This window comes from Phoca vitulina, unplaced genomic scaffold (assembly GCF_004348235.1).
Source record: "Phoca vitulina isolate PV1807 unplaced genomic scaffold, GSC_HSeal_1.0 scaffold5, whole genome shotgun sequence".
Lineage (NCBI taxonomy): Eukaryota > Metazoa > Chordata > Mammalia > Carnivora > Phocidae > Phoca > Phoca vitulina.
In genome coordinates this window covers 72254263-72276173 of record NW_022589708.1, presented here as the reverse complement: position 1 = coordinate 72276173, position 21911 = coordinate 72254263, and the positions used below count along the sequence as shown (strand labels likewise).

At 40.6% G+C, this 21911-nt stretch overlaps 1 protein-coding gene across 1 annotated transcript in view; it reads right to left on the bottom strand.

Annotated features, from left to right (window-relative positions):
- Positions 1 to 21911, bottom strand: part of FLT1 (fms related receptor tyrosine kinase 1) — a 170157-nt gene that overhangs the window by 55438 nt on the left and 92808 nt on the right. Inside the window, exons 13-14 of the mRNA XM_032403280.1 lie at positions 20431 to 20739; positions 15546 to 15692 (exon numbers count right to left, since the gene is read on the bottom strand). Coding sequence (XP_032259171.1) covers positions 15546 to 15692; positions 20431 to 20739 — 456 coding nt within the window. The remainder of the gene's footprint in view (positions 1 to 15545; positions 15693 to 20430; positions 20740 to 21911) is intronic.

Sequence of the window (21911 nt, the reverse complement as noted above, 5' to 3'; positions counted from 1 at the left end):
GTATATACCTTTTTTCAACTTTTCCTATTCAGTGATGTTTTAATATTTATTCTTGCTGATACGTGTAGATGGAGTTCATTCTTAACTCATGTTAAAAAAAACTCACTGTATAAAAAAATCTACTTCTCTACTATAAGATAGTTTTCACTCTTTTACTGTTACAAAGAAGGCTGCCGTGCACATCTGACACACTTATGTACACATGGTTATGCAAACATCTCCTTGTGCTGGGTTATACAGTACACTGATTTCAACTCTATCAATAGGATTACAAAATTGTCTTCCAAAATATACTGATTTATACTTTCACCAGCACTGAGTAAGAGCTCCCCTTCCCCCATATACTTCCCAATACCTGGTGCTACCAAATGTTGTAATTGATGGCAACATGATGGGCATAAGATGGCATCTCTCTGTGGGTTTAACCTATGTTTCTCTGATTACTAGTTAGGTGGAACATCTTTTCCCAATTTTGTTGGCCATGAGGGCTTCTTTTCCTGTGAATTACCTCTTCATGTTTCCCGCCCATTTTTCTATTAACATGTTTGTCTTTTCCTCAATGATTCTGGGTTCTCTAGATGCTTTGGATACCGATCCTTTGTTGGTTTAATATGCTGCAAGTCCTCCCCCATTCTATGAACAGTCTTTTAAACTTTGCTTATGGTGAATTTTCAATACAAAAGCTTTTAAAATTCTAATGTAGTCAAATTTATTAATGTTTTCCATTATCCTTTGTGCTTTTTGTTGCTTTCTTTTTTTTAAAGATTTATTTATTTGAGAGAGAGAGAGAATGAGAGAGAGCAGGGGAAGGGGCAGAGGCAGAGAGAGAATCAATCCTCCAGCAGAATCCAGCTGAGTGCAAAGCGCAATGTGGGGCTCGATCCTAGGACCCTGAGATCATGACCTGAGCCGAAATCATATCGGCTGCTCAACTGACTGACCCAACCAGGAGCCCCCATTGCTTGTTTTAAAAAGATGGTTTCCTATTCTGATTATATACTTTCTTCTAAAAATTAAAAAAAAAAAATCTTTTAAAAAAGATTTATTTAGAGATTTGCCATTTTTCATTTTCATTTCTTTAATCCATCTGGATTTTCTTTTAGGGAGGGGTATGTGTGGTGTGAGTTAAAAATCTGACTTTTACCCTATAAATAGCCAGTTATTCCAGCATCATTTACTGAATAATCTGTCCTTTTCCCATTGAGTTATGCTGTCAGTTCTGTCAGATACTAAGTTCCCATATATTTGTGGCTCTGTTTTTAGGTTCCCTATTTGTTCACAATGACCTATTTATCCCACACAAGTTATGATTGCTTGATAATACATCTTGATATTTGCTATGGTATGACCCCTTCTTCTTCAAAATTGTCTTGGCCCTTTATACATCAATAAGGATTTCAGGTTTAGCTTGTCAAATTCTGAGACAAGCACTGTTGGGATGTGGATGGGAATGTCACTGAATTTATGTACTAATTTGGGGGAAATTGTCATATTTATTTTTAGGTTGAAACAAATGAAATTGCCAATATTTTTGACCTCAAAAGTGGCTCAAAAATGGTTCCACTAATAATTATTCCCTGGAGTACCTGGGTGGCTCAGTCGGGTAAGCAGCTGATTCTTGATTTTGGCACAGATCACAATCTCAGGGTTGTGAGATCAAGCCCCGTGTTGGGTTCTGCACTAAGTGCGGAGTCTGCCTGAGATTCTCTCTCTCCTTCTCCCTCTGCCTCTCCCTCTGCCTCTCCCTCCACTCGCTCGCACTCTCTCTCTCAAATAAATAAAATCTTTTAAAAAATAAATATTCCCATCCAAGAATATCAAATGTCTTCGAGTTATTTTGGCATTATTTTATGTCATTTGATAGTTTTACGATCTTCTCTTTAAATATCTTTTCAGTTATATTTATTCCTAGATCTGTTGTAATTTTGTTGTTATGTGAAATGGTATTGGGTTCTTTGAAGAGTCACCCTGAATGAATTTTCTGTTTCCGTTTGGGTGTTAATCATTAAGAACTAACACGTAGAACTCACCTAGAAACATGATGCTCTACTTTGTGTTGTTGAGATGAGATCATTTAAATTGTAGGTCTGCTTGCTTCTAGAGGGATCCCCTAAGTAATTTTCAACCACTAAAAACATAATTCCTGTCAAAACAGGATTTATTTCCCTTTATTGAAAGAAGTTGTATCAGATTGGACCAACAGGGCACAGAGCAGGATTTGCAAGTGTGGATGTCTTCAGGGGCCAGGCACATAACATAAATGAGTTGGGGATGAGATCATGGGAGGGGGACTGTGTCTGTGGAGTGCAGAAAGCCTGTCTCCCATCTAAAGGTGGAAGCATTAACTTAGCTCCAACCAACTGGAATCTGGGAATTTGAGTCCAGTGTTGTCTTCTGAGGGTTTTTTTGTTTTGTTTTTTGTTTTTTGTTTTATTAATGTGGGCTCCATGCCCAGCGTGGAGCCCAACACACTGCTTGAACTCATTACCCTGAGATTGAGGCCTGAGCTGAGATCAAGAGTCAGATGCTTAACCGACTGAGCCACCCAGGGGCCCATCTTCTGAGGTGTTTTTTAAAATTTAAATTCACTTAATTAACATATAACGTATTATTAGTCTCAGAGCTAGAGGTCAGTGATTCATCAGTTGCATATAACACCCAGTGCTCATTCCATCACGTGCCCTCCTTAATGCCCATCCCCCAATTACCCCATCTCCCCCACCTTCCTCCCCTCCAGCAACCTTCAGTTTGTTTCCTGTGATTAAGAGTCTCTTATGGTTTGTCTCTCTCTCTGATTTCATCCTGTTTTATTTTTTTCCCTTTCTTCCCCTATGATCCTCTGTTTTGTTTCTTAAATTCCAAATGTGAGTGAGATCATATGATAATTATATTTCTCTAATTGACTTATTTCACTTAGCATAATACTCTAGTTCCATCAACAGAAAGATCTGGATTTTTCATGTTAAAGCTTATGATTTCTAAATTTTGGCAACCAAATCAACTTATGTAAATTTGCTGTGAGGGCCAATAGAAGCGTGTAGGCTGGATAGAGTAGATACACTTTGACTTAGAGGATGTACATGGGATGACACTATTATATTTAATGAAGCAAAGACCTCCATGATCTGGCCCCTGTCTGGTTTTTTTTTTTTTTCCCCAGTTTCTGTCCCTGCTACATCCCTAAGCGTATCCTTAGTATGAGCCATCCTTATCTATTGGCAGTTCATGATAAGCCTCCATGACTCTGCCCATTACTCTCTTGACCTGGCACTTGATTAGCATTCACTTACTAATATTTAGCTCAAGGCAAATCCGGATGCTCTGGAAAGCTTCTGATGCTCTTGTGCCCCTTCTTTGTTACTCTTGCATCACCTCGTGCATGCCTCCACTCCAACACTTAACATTTTGTAGAAATTTGCTGACTTTCTTGCTTGCCCGCTCCACTGCCTTATTCATTACTGAGCCCCAGTGTTTAGCACTATGCCAACAGACAGCAGACACTTGGCAACTGAGGAAATGGCCAAATAAACCAAGACCATGGAAAATGGAATTTAGGGGGTGAGGAAAGGAGAGAGCTCTGTAGCATTTGCTATATGAAGCTGAGTAAGGTAGTAGTTAATGCTGACGCCCTACATACCCAGCTCTCCCCGGTCTGTAAAGTTCTATGTCAGTTAATTTTATGATCTTAAGATTCAAAGAGCTTTAGGTCCTAGAGCTTAGAAATGCAAACTCAGGTAGTTTCATGGGTCTGTTAAACCATTAACGTCAAAGGCTCAAGTAAAATTTTACGCAGATTTGTTTTTGTAGGAACTTGTACTTCAAGGAAATCTGGTGATGCCACCAGTGTAAGAACTTGAAGCATCTATCGTGTTCCTGCTGATGGGGGTTTTAGATCAGAGTTTGTGATGATGCTGGTCTATATGTTTATCCATGGGATGTAGTCTACATTTTAAACATATGAACACCCCCTTTAGTTTTTAGTATTTTCAAGGGATTTTCACAATTTTATTTCCTCCCATGATACCATAAGGTGAAGGACAATCTTGGCATGTTATACATAAGCACCACATTGTCCAGAGAAGGGCATGAAATAGAACTTTAATCCAATTCACCAGTGAGTAAATAAATCTGTAGATTTTAACCTGTTTGACTAAATTAATGCGTACTATGTGTTTTCCTCCTGTTCCTTCCACAAAAATCTGACTTGTTTCCTAAATTGGCCTGCTAGTCTGACCAGTGACTCCTGTTCTGTGGCTTAGCCGAGCATCTGTACCTCTGACTTAGAGAACATGTTCATGCAATTTGGCCAAATTAGTCGTCATCATCAAAACTCTCTTCTTCAACCATCAGAGTCCAACTAGATGACACCTCCTCCGTGAAGCCCTCCCTGATCACTCCAATCAGAGATGCCGATTTGTAGCTCATGGAATTTTATACTATTCACACTGCATACTTATGAACTGACTTGTACCTATTATGTGTAATTTTTCCAAAGGTAAGGACTAAGTTTTGCTCATTTTCATTTTCTCTAGAATGTGACAAAATGTCTGGCTCATGGAATAGGTAGTTAATAGATGTTAGGTTTAACAAAATAAAAAATAAATTTTGTTATGATAATGTTGGCTGTCCAACGAAATGATAAATTCTTTGAAGTTGGCACATGATATATTTTTGATAAACAGAAGCTATGAGGATGATGATGTATACAGTTGTAGGTACACGGTAAATTGTACCTGTAGATTGATACCTCTTAAAGGAATTGATTAGCTAAGAACTATATCTGAACGAGGGACCAGAAGAGCCAAATATAGATTCAAGATGGCTAATGCAACCCAAGAAGACTAGACACTGGATGTCTGATTAACGTCTCACAAAGAACACAGAGGAGACTGTGTTTACCCAGTCAAACTTCAGAGGTTTGGACAACTACAGGGAAGAGAAATCCAAGTTTAGTAAGCTGCAAAGACTGACAAATTTGGGGAGTGAGCAATGGTGGACTCAATCAGTGGCACTAAAAATGCAAATGATTCCAGCGTTTTCAAAGGATTGCCACTGGGCTGTTGCTTTCTCTGTTGAGAATTTTACCCTAAGGTCAAGCCACGTGGCAAAGCATTCACAGATGTAAGGAAAAAAAGTTGGCGAACGGTGGAATAATTTGAGACATAGTGAAAACCAGCCTTATAATAATGTGTTATGTTGGAAGAGAATTATGAGATGCTTAAAACACATGGTCTAAAGGAGATCTGATGGGCAATGTGATCCCTGGTGAGACTATTGGCTTGTTAGCCATGAAAAAGAGAGAAGAAGAGCTCTTAGAAAAGATTAAGACTGATGGGCGCCTGGGTGGCTCAGTCGGTTAAGCCTCTGACTCTTGATTTTGGCTCAGGTCATGATCTTGGGGTTGTGAAATCGAGCTGGCGTCGGGCTCCACGCTGGGTATGGAGCCTGCTTGGGATTCTCTCTCTCTCTCCCTCTGCCCTTCCTGCCCCTGCCCCTCTAAAAAAAAAAAAAAAAAAGATTAAGATTGAGAACAGTGGTGGAAAATGCTGTATAATATTCCTCTTCATGAAACCACCAAATAAGGGAAGAGACATAAACAAAGGTCCTTTCATTTGGGACAATGTCTATTGCTTCACCAGCCTAACTTACAAGACTGAGTTATGAGAACAGAATGGTTTCCAAAAGCTGTCAAGAAATTGTAAACTGGTTGACATGAAGGGGTTATAGTTGAAGTGAGCACCTTGAAACTGTGCCAAACACACATGTATTTCTAAACATTTAAAACTGAAAAGCACTCTTGTGCCCTTTCACTATGAACTTTGCCGTTGTCCTAATGAAGTATTTCAAGATGATTCAGGCACTTAAAAAATGTGTCAAGTGGTGCTACGTCTATAGTTATACATAGTTGATAGCTAAGGTTTCATAGTTAATAGCTATAAATTATAAACACACACATGTGCGTGCACACACACATGCACTCATTCCTGCTTCACTACATTCTTGTCTATGTTCAGATTGCCGTAATCCCTCCATGAGGTTGGATGCATTTATCCTGCAGAATATAGCCATTTATCCAAAGTGGCCTTTCTGTGTATAACGAAGAGGTGTTTCTGTGACCAGTTTAGTATTAGTGCTGCATTGCTTAGAGGTTAAAGTCAAGGACTTGTTTTTCCATCAGCAGAAGAATAAATTATGGGAATGCATATCGTATGATAGTATATGGATGCTAAAAAGAATGAGGCAGAACATTATGCACTGACATAGAAAGACCTCCAAGATACACTGTGATCAAAGCAAGTCCTAAAACAAACATATAGCATGATCTCAACTCATACTTATCTTAGAGATGCTGGCTTTCCCATGTAACCCCTCTCCGGGTCACTCACTATAATCTATTACCTTGTTTTGTTCATCATAGCAGTTATTACTATCTGATGGTAGGCAATATGCTTATAGTTCTGTCTGTTAAGTTTATTAAGTGGACTTTTCCATTAGAATGTAAAGTCAAGGTCCTGTCTGGTTCCAAGCTCCTCCTATATTCCTGGCACAGAGTTGGCTTTCCGTGAATAGCTGTTGAATGAATGAATGACTGAATCCCATTTATTTATTTGCCCCACATATATGTGTGCCCCAATTTGTATATATGCACGTATCTAGGTAAAAAAATGATAAAATTGTTGACAAAATATAAATCAAACAGTTGGCATGTGTTAATTCTCCAGAAGGAAATTTTTTATAGCTTATGCTGTTTCTGTACTATGTGATCTTTTACAATGAAAATGTATTCATGTATTATTTAATTTTTTAAAAGGATAGTTTTAAAAATGAAAGCATGGGCCTCTTGACCATCAGCAAAGAGCCACTGAATAAAAGTTTAAAAGATATATATAATATTGACCATACAATGATGAAATATTTTTGAAGGAAAGTAGATTTATACTCCACAACAATTTATAATTTTGGATTAAAGCAAAACCAAAATCCATCGCATCAGAAGACTGGCCCCCTATAGAGTGTGTGTGTGTGTGTGTGTGTGTGTGTGTTGGGGTACATGATATATGTTTGCTGTGTTTTATTTTTCAGTGATGGCTGGTTTAATTATGACTGAGTTGAATGAGATAACTCCTTAAACTAACATACAATCTAATTGTTTAAGGCTCCTTACTAGCAGGAGATAATGCAACAATGAAGCACTTGAATATGGGATGGAGGAGGAATGAACTTTCTTAGTTTGACTTTATCAGCATCGATTCAGTCATGCAAGCCATGGCCGAGGCCACCAACTAGGTCATCTGTGAAGACATTTGTGTGAGCAATGTCCTTAACTGCATCGGGAGTACCCAGCTGCGTTGCCGTCTATCACTGTAGGTCCTGGTTAAACTGTTTCAGGTTTGCACTTGGACACATGGAATAGAAAAACCTGATTTAATTGTTCTGCTAAGAGATGGAGGTACAGAATTATCTAAGGTAGAGTAAGTATGGCTTTTCCTTCTTTTGCCAGGCAGTCTTCGGTGTAAGCAGAAAATTGTAGATTGGGGATGGAGGTGCCTCCCACTCTCAGCACCCAGACAGTGGCTGTTAGTTTTAGGGTTAGTGACTTTGGACAGGGTGCAGCCCTGAGATCTCTGAGATCTCTGGGGTGATCACTGGGAGGGTCTACCCTCACACCCCCATGTCTCTATTTCTCTTCTCTTTGTTTTTCTTCATTCCCCGTTTCTTTTTCTCTGCTCCTGGTCCCTCAAGCCCTGGCTGCTCGGCAGACAAAACAGGCTGCTGATCTTGGCCATGCTCAAATGACAGTTCCGTGTGTTGCAAGACGTCACAGAAAGAATCGAAAGAGGAGGTTCATTCACAGTCAAAAGCTTTAATGGGTATGAGGTTTCTCTTTGAGGTGATGAAAAAGTGCACAACACTGTGAAGATCCTTGGTGTCACTGAATTGTACCCGTTAATGATTATTTTGCCATAATAAAAAAAAAGGGAGAGGCTCTTTCTAAAGTGATGCTCATGTTCTCCGGTTCTTTTCCATCTCTTATGGTCTAAATTTTTCATTTGAAAATCAAGAGGACTTTTTAAAAGGCACAAAACCACACTTAAACAACCAGCAGGCAGCCCCACTGTTTATATGCAGGGACTTGTGCCGCCTTAGTGTGTGTGATTCCCTCGGCTGGGTCTTGCTGTGGCTCACAACTTTCGGGAGGCTTTTCCGGGCTGGATGGGGATGAGCATGCTGTGCTGGAAAGCGCATCCAAGAAATTTTCTTTAGACAAAGCATTAGGATAGGATTAGCTACATACGTACAAGACCTAAATAAGCTGGACGTTACCTCAGTAAAGAGATAGATTTGGGTGTCAAGACTGATTCTCCATAAATAACTTCTAGTGGTTTTCAATACAAAATGGGACTCTACCCGCGGGTTACTTCACTTTTCTGGGTGTAAACCAGAGAGCTCTACAGCTGTACTTGTCAGTCTCACTGAACCAGCCCGACAGTGACAAGTAATTGCAGACGCCCATAAAGTGGCAGCCTCCATTTCTTCACCATGTTGAGGCCGTGGTCAAAGTCAGGGTTCCTCTTTCATCTGGGGTTGGGCTTGTAGCTCTGAACTCTGGCAGTGCCAACCAAGGAAATGTTTTCCCTGCTGTTACCTCACTGTACTCTTTCCTTAATTCCACTCCTTTCTCCTCACCTTCTAAATGGAAGTTTATCCTTAGAAAAGAACTGAGGCTTGGTTCTGCAACATGTTCAGAAGGTTCCCTATGCTTATATTGTTGTCTGGGGCACAACTAAGCGTTGAGAATTTGTTAGAAGATTCTGGCCAGGGAGAGGAGCTACTGGGATAGTCACGTGTGAAGCTTGGCGGTTCTTGGTCTGGGTACATGGACCCCCTTACCTTAAAGACACATATTGGAGAGAAGGGAATGGTGAGAGCAGCTGCTTAGCCAGTCACATCAGCGGACTGACGGGGCTCAGTGGGGGTGATAAACAGAGTGGCCAGCGCACCACCCGCCATGCACTGCCCTGTGCATACCAGGAATCTCACACACGCTTTTCTGCAACACATCTTCATTCATTATGCACCATAAGGATGGATTTCATAAGAAAGAAAACACAATTACTCCTCATGTTTTGCAAAAAGATAATTGACATTTCTGAATTTTATTATTACCAAGAAATCAAGTGAAGCTATTGATTCTAACAGCCTGAGGGTGACAGGTAGTCACTGTATTATCCCCAGGCATCAACATCCCCATTCATTTCTCTCCTCTACCTTCCTTCAGATCTTTCCTAGATCTATGAAAACCACTTTACACTTCAGATGTCATTCTGTGCCCCCCCCTCCAAGTACGAGGACAGCTGGTCCCCTCCATCTGGATATGTACTTACAGGTACAGATATTTGGTGTCAGTGATCTAGTGGTAACAGGGAAGCTGTCACCTTCGGGGCTTTAGATAAATAGTCTTAGTGACCAAGACCCAATTTAGGAAAGAATATTAATCAGAGGGTTAGAGTGATCCTCTCCTGCTCCAGCCTCAGGCTATTTAAGAAGGAATTTATTCTTTCTAAACTCTTTGTTGTTCCCATCGTTGTAGTGCTCCGATCTTAAAATATTCTGAAAGGTTTTGCTGCCATAGAAATTCAGTTTAAGCAATAGTTTGCTGATGATTTCTCGGTTTAGGCAGTCTTTACTAGAACCGTCTCAGAGCGGCATTGTTTTCTGTCCTCTTAAGTATTTTCAGAGGAAAGTTTGTTACTTTTTCCAGCATTTTAATGACTTTTTCAGAAACCCCATTTACTCTGCACAATTGCTTGGGAGGCCGTCTGTGCTTGTGTTGAAGCAATACTAAGCTAGGTAGACGTTCCGTATCTACTCCGCACACCCCTCTGGTGTCCTTAGAGTGTCATCAAGCCGGTGCCAAAGGTCCCACCTGCGGAGCTTGCTCAGCTCTGTCACAGCTTTGGACATTTTTAGGAGAATCTGGGAAGTGTGTGAGGTAGAAAGGCGACTTTCTGATCATTTTGGAGGAACTGCCCGTCTCTTGGGCAGGTGGCTGGAGAAGTAATGAAGACACCCTGGAGGTCACACGTTCTCCAGGGTGACTTCATACTATCGCTCCAAGCCTGGGTGCAAACCCTTTACATTTCTAACCCAAAGGAAATGGATGTTTCTTAGAGGCACTTGCTGTCTGTACACTCCTAAGAATTAAACCATGCTCAAAGCAGCCAGTGACCAACAGAATTCATCTCCAACTTGCTATCGGGCCTTCCATATTACAGTTTTCTTTCCTGTCCGGTCCTCGAGATTCTACTCGCTTTAGCCGATCAATTCTCTGTTCACCTGTCTCTTCAAAGTAAACACGTCTCAAACTACTTTTCTCTTCAACACTCTGCACCCTATCAGCCCCTCCTAAGAGTTCCGAGTGGTTTCTTTCCTTGGTTCTAGTTTGGAAGTTCTCCTGCCTGTATTACTTCTGGCACATTTTCTCTTATTTCCTCTTTATTTCTCTTCCATAGCCCCAAGATTAAGAACCCCATGCTCTACCCACCCAGCCAGGCACTCCATGGCATGCCTTCTTTAAAAAAAAAAATGCTTTAAATATTTTTAATATGCTGTAAATATTTAACATTTAAAAAATAAACTATGTCTTTGGGAATCTTAAGCTTTAAGAATTAGAAATGAGAAAATATCCATTGTTTTAAAAATATGCTTGTTTACGCCCATGAGGTCATTTAAAAGTGGTGCTTATGGGGGGCCTGGGTGTCTCAGTGGGTTAAGCCACGGACTCTTGATCTCAGCTCAGGTCTTGATTTCAGGGTCCTAAGTTCAAGCCCCACATTGCGCTCCACGTTGGGCTCGATGCTGGGCACAGAGCCTACTTAAAAAAAAAAAAGTGGTGCTTATGTGTTCCTGAGAGCGATGTACACCAGCGGTCAGCCCCCATGCTCAGTGTGCAGTGTCGGCTCCAGACTCACCCTCTGGTCCCAGCCTCGGGCAGCTAGGCACGGGCTCTATGACCTAGTCTGCTATTTGTCCTGTGTCTACGCCTCCTCACGTTTCCTTTGTAAAACAGGCATCATAATTTAGCAAACCTCATAGGATTATTATGATGAATAAGTGACGTGCTTGGAACGGGACCAGGCACCTAGTTCAGTGCTTGTTAAATTAAACTAGATCCGTGAAATGGCATCTAACACCAGTACCTACCTCTGATGACAGTTGCGAAAAGTAAACGAAATATTTGTAAATCTCACACAGTGCCTTGGTTCCTGGTGAGTGCTCAATACATTTTTATTATTTTTCATAAAGAAGACCTATTAAGATATTAGATCTATCTTCGAAGGTTTTCAAAACAAGCCCACACGAAACAAGGGAATAAGTGACATTCTGTGACATGAATTGCAAATAAACCAGACATCAAAGGAAGGGAAGAGTCGTGAGGTACTGGAATGTGAAAGAAGGATCCTTAGTGGAGGCAGCCTCTGTGGTCCCCTGGCCGGGAAGTAAAGACTGTCCTGTCCGGGGGTGGCGGGAGGAAATGGCAATCCACGAGGCAGGGCGGTGCCACGGAGACCCCCAAAGCCTGCAGGTGTGCAGTGGGAGGGCGGGGAGGGCCGCTCAGTGCACGGGGCGGGGGGGGGGGGGGCTGCGTGGCTTATAGGGGGTGCCCTGCTGGAGACTGCCTTGTGTCCCCTGCGTACATGCTGTCCTGGGCCTGCGTGTGTAGCCTCCCTTTTATTCCTGCGGATGCCCTTTGGCCCAAGAAAGCACTACTCAGCTTTCATAATGCTTTCTTGAAACTGCATTTCTTCTCTAGAATGGCTGTGTCCCACTGAAGGGCTTCCTGAAAGGAAAGGAGGAAGGAGGAGAAAAGCTCTCCCGTAAGCTCTTTCAGCAGGCATTTTATGGCCACTTGTCCCGAGCGTGAGCTCTCACATGTGCCCTGTTTCCTCTCTCCTATTTTTTTTTTTGGAATAGGGTAAGTTATCATTTAACAAATGGCAATGATGATGGGCCAGATCCTAGCCAAGACCCAAGGCCACTAAAATCCTCTCAGTATATCAATGTTTTTTTGAGTTGCCAGGCGTCACAGGTCTTTAAAGGACGTGTGGTTTATTCTCCGGATTTTTAAACTTTAAAAAATTAGCTTTATTAATTGTAAACCATCATTTATATTTAGTTCTATATTTTATATTCATAAACGATATATATTTATAACAATATACTTCACTAAATATGTTTAATTCTGTATTTGGGTATTTGTAAAGCTATCTCATTAAATATATATTTAATTGTTAATTATTTAAACTTTATTTAAAATTTATTCTCAGTATGGCTTTCCAAAGGCTTAGTTTAAAATGGACTAGTTTTCAGTCTTTTCCAGGCTGTGATCTTGATGTTTTCCCAGCTTAGCTTTGGAATAACCAGTGAGTCAAGGATTGTCACTTTGGTTACCTGTAATCTTTACCCATAGGTTTGTAAAAAAAGAAATAACCATAAAAGAATTGGTATTTTTGAAGATGTCTATGTGCACACACACAGGGTCATAGTCATATAGCTTATTGCATTGGCTGCTGAATTTGCTGTCTTAAATTGGAAATCTTACATATGAAACTTTATAAATACTATATGCATGTAAGAGATTATCTCCAGAAAACTAAGAAATTCTTTTCCAAAAGGCTATAGCCGTTTTAAGGTGTGAGAGAAAATGGACGACTTAATACAGTTGAACTCCATAAATGCCAACAGTAGCATAGTAGAATGATATTTATAAAAGATTTTATGTAAGAATTTATATAAGACTTATTTTAGATATTCTTCTCTTGGCCCTCTGAAAAGCAAAGAAAGCTAGGAGGAAGATATCTTTATTGGATATAGAAGTGTTAGACATTTGAGCTGAATTATTAATTAACTCCTCTGACACCTTCCGACAAATTCTGAAAACTCATTGGCCATTCTATGTAAATGAGGTGGGTCAGAAGGCAGCATTTACTCAGCCATAAATAGAGGCACGCTTAGTGATATTAACTCATTTAAACCTTACCACATCTTTGTGTTGTCAGTATTCTCCCAGTTGTATAAACAAGGAAACAGAGGCTCAGAGAGGAAGGATAAGTGAGTTGCCCAAATTCCCTGACCCAGGAGGGCGATGGTAGGACTCAATCCTCCCCTCGCACCTCATAATCTTTTTCCATTTGTGGTAACTGCCTTGGCATACCCTCTTGCCTTGTCTACCCTCTAGTCCCAGAATGGCCACAAGCTTTCGAAATTGGTTCAACTCTAATTCTTTAACCCACATCCAAAGTATGAAAACTGAACACAAGCCAAATTTACTTCTTTCAAAGAACCCAATATCTTACATTAATATTTCGTAAAATGTATTTTGTGATCAAGTTATTTGTGGGAATACTTTAAAGCAATTTACCTGATTTCTTTACTATAAGGCTTCTTGGCGTCTTTAATATACTAATGTGAACTCTGAATCTCTAAAGGGAGGATGTTACAGGTCTGTTACAGACACTGCTTTATTTATTTATTTATTCATGTATTCATCTTTTTGTTTTGGTAGAATACCTCAAGAATTCATTTTCTATGAAACTACCTATCTTAATAGTGTGTCATCTTGGGCAAATCACTTTACCTCATTGGGCCTAAATTTTCTGTCCTACAAATGGGACTAAAGATATCCCAAAGATCTCTTTAGCTTTAAAAATTCTATGATACAGCTTTCCCAACCACTCCTAAGTCCAGGCATTCATGCTACCAGGTGAACCTGCTAAGGATAGAATAAGATTTTCTGAAAATCTCTTTCACTCATTCATTCATTCATTCATTCATAGAACATTTATTGATTGCCAAGCACTATGCCAGGTTCTGAGGATAAAAAGATATACTGTCTGCCCTCAAGATGAGGCATGATATGATGATAAACATGTAGGAAGAGAGCATACACATGAACTGATGATATGGTACAGAAAGAGAGCAGTGGAAATATGCACGGATAATACACAGATGAACTGATGATTATAAAATAACTCGGTAAGAGAGAATAGAAACACTTATAAATAATAAAGACCCCTGGAGGATCTGCCCCCTCGTTGCAGGGGTTGAATAAGGCTTCTTGGAGGAAGAACACCCAATCTGGGTCTAAAAGGACAGGTAGGCGTTAGATGAAGGGAAGATACTCCAGGCAGAGGGGGGACACAAGCACAAAAGCAGCAGAGGGGTTGAACCAGCATAATGTGTGCAGCGATCTACAAGAGTTTGGCACCTGCTAGAATATAAGGTTCAAGGCAAGGTGGGGGGGCGGTAAGCATGGAGTCAGAGAAGTAGGGAGGGCCAGTTGTTGAGGGCCTTCTCTGTCAGACGCTTGAACTTGGTCCTGGGATAGAGAGCCAGTGGAAAACTTGAAACAGGGAAGTGATGTGCATCTTATCCAGCTGTGTGGAAAATAAGATTCCAAGAGAGAAAAAAAAAGAGGTGCAGAGATCAGGAGACAGATAATGAGCTCCTGAACCCAGAGAATGACAACGGGAGAGTGGAGGGAAGAATGGACTTGAGAAGTATTTCGTATTTAGTAGACATAACCTGCTCAGCCTGGTGACAGATTAGAGAAGGACGAAGGGGAGGTCATCAGCTTCTGGTTTGGATGATGAAGTGAATGACGTCAGTATGAGAGGAAGCGCTGCTTGATGGAGAAAAATGATGTGAGGTGGTTAGTTTGGGACCAGCTTAGTGTAAGGCATTTCTAAGACATCTTAAAATTGGAGATCTTCTACCACCACCCCCTTCTGTGCATCACACTCAAATGGAGATTTTGTTTTGCATAGAGGACTCACATTCAAGGACCATTCCATAGTGCTAGTCATTTGATTTAGGTTGTTGGGATGTTGCAGATAAATGGTCCAATTTTATTTTTCATGTAAATGGAATTATTAAGCAAAATCATAAATAAGTTTATTTTAATCTTATTTAATGACAAAATTATGAGGCAAGCCACAGACAACGTTGATACGTACTGATTTAAGTCTAGTTGTTCTTAAATATATTTTTTCTTGAAAGAAAATTAACACGTGACCATTAGTTTCAGTTTTTTTTTTACCAGTATTCTATCATTTAAAATATCATTTAAAATTCTTCTTTTTACCAAATCATTTTAATGCACTTATTATCAATTTAAAAGATTATACAACTTCCCTGGACTTCCTCTCTAGACCAGATGTTCAAAGCTTTGCTGTACCTCAAACCAAGGCACGAACTCCTCACTTGCCCTGTTGTCAAGTTAAACAGACACGATGTCTAAGGGGCTCTTACCATTTCTTTATGAATGCACCACTTAAAGCAGATTCTGTATGGATCTTTCTACATGGTTCGGCACATGGGGTGCATAAGGACGGGCTCAAACTCCTCACTTAAAGTCGCTATCGGCATGAACCAGAACTGTACTGGCAAGAGGTTCTAGAAGTACGGGAGGGAGGTGAGAGGAATGTTGAGGGAAGAAGAGAATGATGAGAAAGAGCGAATTCAAGGAGAACAAAATCTCTTACCGGGTTCTTGTTGGATTTTGTGGTTGTTTTTAAACCAGGTTATCTGAGGCTCTGGGACACCAGTAGCGTGACAGTCCAACGTGGTGGAGCTGCTGATGGCCACTGTGTGGTCGCTGAGGTTTCGCAGGAGGTGTGGTGCTTCCTGATCTAGTGAATAAAGAAAGGGGATTGTTATTACCGGTCACTTGTATTCCTTTGTTATATATGCACATCAACACTTGACGTATATAAACAGCAAAACTCCACCGTAAGGTTCCATTCGTATTTTGTTCCCTCAATTTTTCTTCTCTGGGTAACCTGCTTCATCTTTAGGAAGTTCTAACATACTGAAATTTGTTAGAACACAGAGTAAAATTGAGACCAAAATTCTACAGGATTCGGTATCACAGGTTTTGCCTGGCCAACTAGTTTTCTTCCTTTCTGTGAGAGAAGCTTTTCGGAAACCTAAGGATTTCGCATCCCATTCAAGGAACTGAAAAGGAAACCCACGATTTGGGATGGAGCCTTATAATGAATTTGTACCTAAAGATATCCTATTACAGCGATGAGCTAATGTAATTTTGCACATATTTTTATCAATGTGTTTGTGAGGGCATGTCTGTGTTACTCAGCCGTCAGTAACCTAAAGTGTGAGGCAGCCACCAAACAGGAGAATTTCTGGAACTTTGCAAGCTTTATTGATTCTTTCCGTCCTCCACCCCCTCCCCAGGGCAAGCAACCAAAGGATTAATTCAAGAGGCAGAGGCTTCGATTTGTAGTTTTTGCACTATATAATAGTACAAATATTGTATTTTATATTATTTTCTCTTAAAAACATACAAATATGATACAATACAATTTATTTTAATAAAATGCCAACCAATATAGTACAACAAAATGAATTTCATACATTAAGATGCAATACATTACAACATTAAAATCCCACATTGGAACAGCAGTACCCCCAAGACCCCAGCGAGTACAGTGTCTCTGTTTAACGAAGTAGTCAGTCCTGCTGATGTGTATACATTCTAGTTAGGCGAGTGCTGGATTGGTAGCTGGAGCTTCCAAGGTAAAAGAATAAAGATACCTCCTAACGTCCTTCCCACCCTCCCGAGTCATCCTCTTCACCCCCTCTTGTTGCACGTCCTGGAACAGAAATCAGAAGAGGTTTGGCGTAACTTACACATTCTGCGCCGTTGGTTTCAGTTACAGACACTGAGCTGTCTCTGACCGTTTGGATTTCCTCACCTTATTGTACTAACACTGTGAAAGCAGCTTAGGAGTGATTACAGGGCTAAGGGGTGACACACTGCAGTGCCTTTGACACGGATGTCCCTGCAGGATGCTGCCGACGCCCCAAACCTTTCTCTTTTTATTCCTGCAGGGAAACTCTGAGGATTAGCATTCATTCAAGCAATTTCGAAATCTCAGGTTAAAAAGTATAGTATCATATAACTTTTACAGCATGCTGACAGGGCAGAACATGGCAGGGTGACCCTCTGTTCAGAGGAACAGCTTTCTCATTAAATTTTGATTTCCAAAGCACATCACTAGTTCTTTCCTCATTTTATACAAAATGAAATCTTGAAGGCTAAAAAGAGCGTTGAAAAGAGAGCCCTGATTTAGAAACTCTTCAAACGTGGCGTGGAATGAGTGATCACAATGGCCCTTTTGCTTTCCATCAATGTATCCTTCTAGTCTGTTCTGCACCCCCAGGCAGAACCATTTCAACATTTCTGTGTTTGCATTCTGTGCAGTCTGTCAAATGGTCTTTCCTAATTGCAATGCAGCCAGGTATCAAAATCTTCAGTTCTGATAACTTTTTACAAGCTTGATTGTTACAATTTTGACATTTTTACACAGTAAAGATTCCAAACGTATCAGTGAAACACGACAAGATAATGAAGAACAGTGTCATTATTACTATTTAGTGTCTATTACAGTGGCAAGTCAAATTTGACATATCTCATTTAAAACTCAGACACAGTTCATGGAGTTATATTTTAATAGCTTCCCCTACCACATTGACTATTTCCCATGTGCTAAATATGATCAAATTATCTATCATTGCCCATAGGCCTTATTATAAAAAGGAAGCCTGAATATAGGGCTTGCAACACCCACAGTATTTTCATAGCTACGGACTATAGCATCATCAACATAGACAACATTTGACCTCCCTGACAGGTGTACTGGAAAACACTTATATGTAAGAGAACAGTTTATCTTAACAGAAATGTCATGAGAACTCCCAAAGGCCCTATCTGCCCTAGACAAACTTCAGACAAGAGAAGCAGCAAAAAGGCTGCAGAATAAACATAGGACTCTCAATTAAATACAAAGTTCATATAAACATGTCTGAAACACACAGTATTATATTTTTTCCTGGTACCCATTTCTGAAAAAAAAAAAAAAAATGCTCTCCTATGTGAACAATCTCATTTTTGACTGGTTTCTAAATGACCGATCAACCAAGGAATTGTTTTATCAATTCCCCTTTATACTTTATAATCTGTTTTGACATTTTAGGTAAGAAAGGCACATCAAACCCTTATTATTAACCCTAAGTTATCCGATGGAAATAGGTAGCTGCTTTCCAAAACTTAACAAAGTGGAGGTGATCCCTTCAAATGGAGAAAATCAGAATTAACAGAATATTTCTGCTGGTTATCAATAGCCAAAGATAGCTCCCCACCAGGTTCTTCTTTCAGCTTTCAGTGTTATGGCCACAAAGATCTGCCAGGTCTCATAAATACATAGTTTCTCATCTTCACTTGGACCGGGGGACTGAGGAACCAGCCTCATGTCCTCTACTCCAACTCAATCATTCTCCATTTTAGGCTCTTCTTTCTTTCTCTTTTTTCCCCATTATCCTCCCCTTCCTCCACACCCCAAAGAGGGACCAAAACAAAATAGAACCCACCCAATTGATTTTTCTCTTTGAAACTCTCTGGAAGGATGAATTACACAGCAAACAATTAATTACTCTGTGGAATTCTTAAAATCATCTCTTGGAAGTACTTAAAATCCTCTCCTGTAAATACTAACACCCTTTCCCGCCCTGCAAAAAATTGCAGTCGCAGTTTTAAGGGGGAAAGAAATGATAGCTTCTGCGTGTCTGCTTCAGCATTTTTTTCAGCAGCAATCCCACAACCATCCCATTTGCTTTTTCAGCTTTAGTAAAAATGGGAGTCCCCACGATCTGTGGTACTAAGGCATTGTTTCCTGAAGGAACATGCTGACTTAGAATGAACAAAGACGCCAGGCAAAAGAGCCATAGGTAAAATTTCAAGATACAATTGATTATTCTTTCCTCTGGGCTGACAACTTCCAGGTTACTAATTGTTTTCAGAGCATTTGGGGCTCCATAAAACTGGCATTCTGGGGAAATGCTATTGTTTACTCTTTCACACTTGACAAAAGCAATTCCCACGTGAAAGACAAGTTTAGCCGTGGGACAGAGGCTGTTACCTAAAGGAGGAAACAGTCTGGTGAGTTCCCAAGCCTGAAAAGTTGTCATATTGTCACCTTCTATTGAGTTGCCCAGCCACTGTGTTCTCAGCCATGGCTATTTTGGTCACTGTGGCTTGTTTTCCAATAGTTCACGCAAGGCACATATAATGATCAATCATAAATGAAAACAACAGAACAATGCATAGTAAATTGGTGAAAAGTCACTTTCCCTTCAAACGTGAGCTGGAGAGAGGAAATTTCCATCTCTCCCGATTGAAAAATGGTGTATATTTTTAAATGGCTCTGAATTCTGCTTCTGTAGTTTTGCCATTTCTTAATCCCCATAAAAATCCTATTAACATTTGCATATGGGGAAAGTGGACTTCTTTTAATGGGCAAATCTTAGATTTACGTTTAGAAGAATGCATTCAACCTTCGGTCACAAGAGCCTTGATAAACTGATTGTGGTATGTCTTTGAATGCCATCAATTAGATAGGAGAGAGTTCTTTAAAAGAATAACCAGGGGACAAATCTAAGTAAGGCGAAGGCATGATGCACATATTTTCAGATGTGGTCAGTAACTGTATAGTCCACTTAGGGGCAGTGAGGGGGACGCCTGCACTGCTAATCGGCCGGCTACCCAGAGTGCACAGGGGCAGGACGTGGCCTTGACCTGGGTGGGCATTCTGAATTCATACTGTGATAAAGCTTTAATACCTCTGGATTACACCGACATCTTGCACTCCTGGGGCCCATTTTAGAAGCTCCAGTTTAAGATTAATGTGCTTAATGTAAAAAAAAAAAAAAAAAAAACATTTTCAAATAAATAAGCATTATAACTTGCTATCCAGGTGCTATTTACAAATCGAGAGCGGATGAAATAGTACAAAATAAAACCAAGCAGAGGTCCGATAAGAGTCTCAAATTCAACTGTAACTCGTTCTGAGCTGGAAAATTAACTTATTCATGTCCATCTTTGGCAGAAGCCATCATTTGTTTAAATTATTCAGTTTGTGTAGCTTCGAAACTTAAAAATACAAAGAGGTTGGCATCAAAGTGGGAGGAAAGGATCAGTCCCAAGTTGTTGTTTATCAGGCAGGAGAAGACAGCAAAGAGCAAAAACAGAGAATGCACTGCAGGGATCCTCCAAATCCAAACGCGCACCAAGTTGGCCCCAGAGAGCAGAGCCCTCAGCCTGAGTGGGGAGCCCAGAGCTGGGACCTTGGGAGCTCATTATCACTCCTATCATCTCCAAACTCATTTTGGGAGGAGCATCTCCTCTGAGCCAGAAAGTTAGCAACAGTGACAATAAATCAAGATGATATGAGACAACTGTTACTTTTTAATGAGTCCTTTAATGTTTTACATTATTTTGTGTGGTACAATCATTCCTTGTGCTTTTAAATTTGGAGATCCGAGAGAAAACAGCCTTTTTGTTGCAGTGCTCACCTCTAATTGTAACTTCTTTCTTCTGAAGGATTTCTTCCCCTGTGTATATGTTCCTGGCTCTGCAGGCATACGTGCCTGAATCTTCCAGGGAAACGTTCTTGATGGTGACATTGAGAGTGACGGAGTACTCTTTAGTGATGGCCATTTTTTGCTTGCTGATGCTGTGGTGCATTGTTCGGTTTTTAACTGTCCGCAGCAAAATCCAAGTAATGTCTCTGTATAAGAACTTGTTAACCGTGCAAGACAGTTTCAGGTCCTCTCCTTCCGTAGGCATTTTTTCCAAGTTAACATGAAATCCATTTGGCACGTCTATAAAATAAGAATAAAGAACTTCAGTTCATGGAAAAATCAGTGTCTCCTCTGGAGATCATCACAGATCTTAAGAACCGTTCTGACACAAATTCTCTCAGCGTCAGCATTAAAAGGGTGAGTATTTATCTTTCCGTGCTAGGGGAACTGATCAAACCCACATAGGAACCAACTAAGTTCGTTCCGTAAGAAGCGAGGCAGCAGGTGCCAAACAGGCTGGTTATTGGGATGGGGACATTTTCCCTGTTTGCACCACGTTGCTTTTCAAAGTGGAATTTGTTTTACACCTTGCAGTGATAGCCACATTCCCCATTTCTGTAATACATCGAGAACTTCTACCGGTGGGTGAGTGGGCGAAATAGGGAAGTCCTAAAAGAGAGACCTGTACGAAAAACCAAGGGTGGTGTTATGGTCAGACTTATCCAGAAAAAGTTGTGACCAGGTGAGAAGAGGAAGTCCCAGGTACACGGTAGGAGACATCAGTCCTGCCAGTCAGTACCACTTTAATCCTAAACTTTTCCAATAAAAAAACCCAACTGACTTCCCCAGTTTCCAACAAGCGGACCGACAGTATCCCGCTCCGGCTGCCGCACCACCACCTCGCCTGCTCTCGGCGGGCACTGTGGCCACAGAAGAGCCGTGTTCCTTGCTCAGGTCCCCTTTCATGGCGATCGTTCTATTCAGACATAAAAGAACAAAGTGCAGCCAACTAATCTGGGAGAGTTGCTTCATTTCAGAAGTGGGGGCAAGGGGGGGGGAAATAATTTTTAAAAAATCGTATTTCCTCTCAATAACATAGTAAAGGTTTTCAGAAGGTGAATATGCCATTCAAAGCCGTTTCTCTCCTGTCAATCCCCAGCTAACCTTCATTTCCATCTCCAGCAACACCTTGTGAGCTCTCCTCCTCAGCTTTCTTACCCTGGACTGTCACTTAGCTTTTGCGCTCCGAGTTCCCTAGTCTCATTTTGGACCATTTCCCCAGAGGATTAAAAAAAAAAAAATCATTGGTTACTGGCCCCGAATTGACCCGCTCCCAAACCCTCCCATTGCTTGTTACTTAGTGGCGTATCTGTATTGAGCAAAGAATTTGGGCCAACATTTTACAAAGTACTTTGAAGATGAAAAGCACTATGTTCTGCTATTATTATTATTATCCGTTGCACACAAAGCTA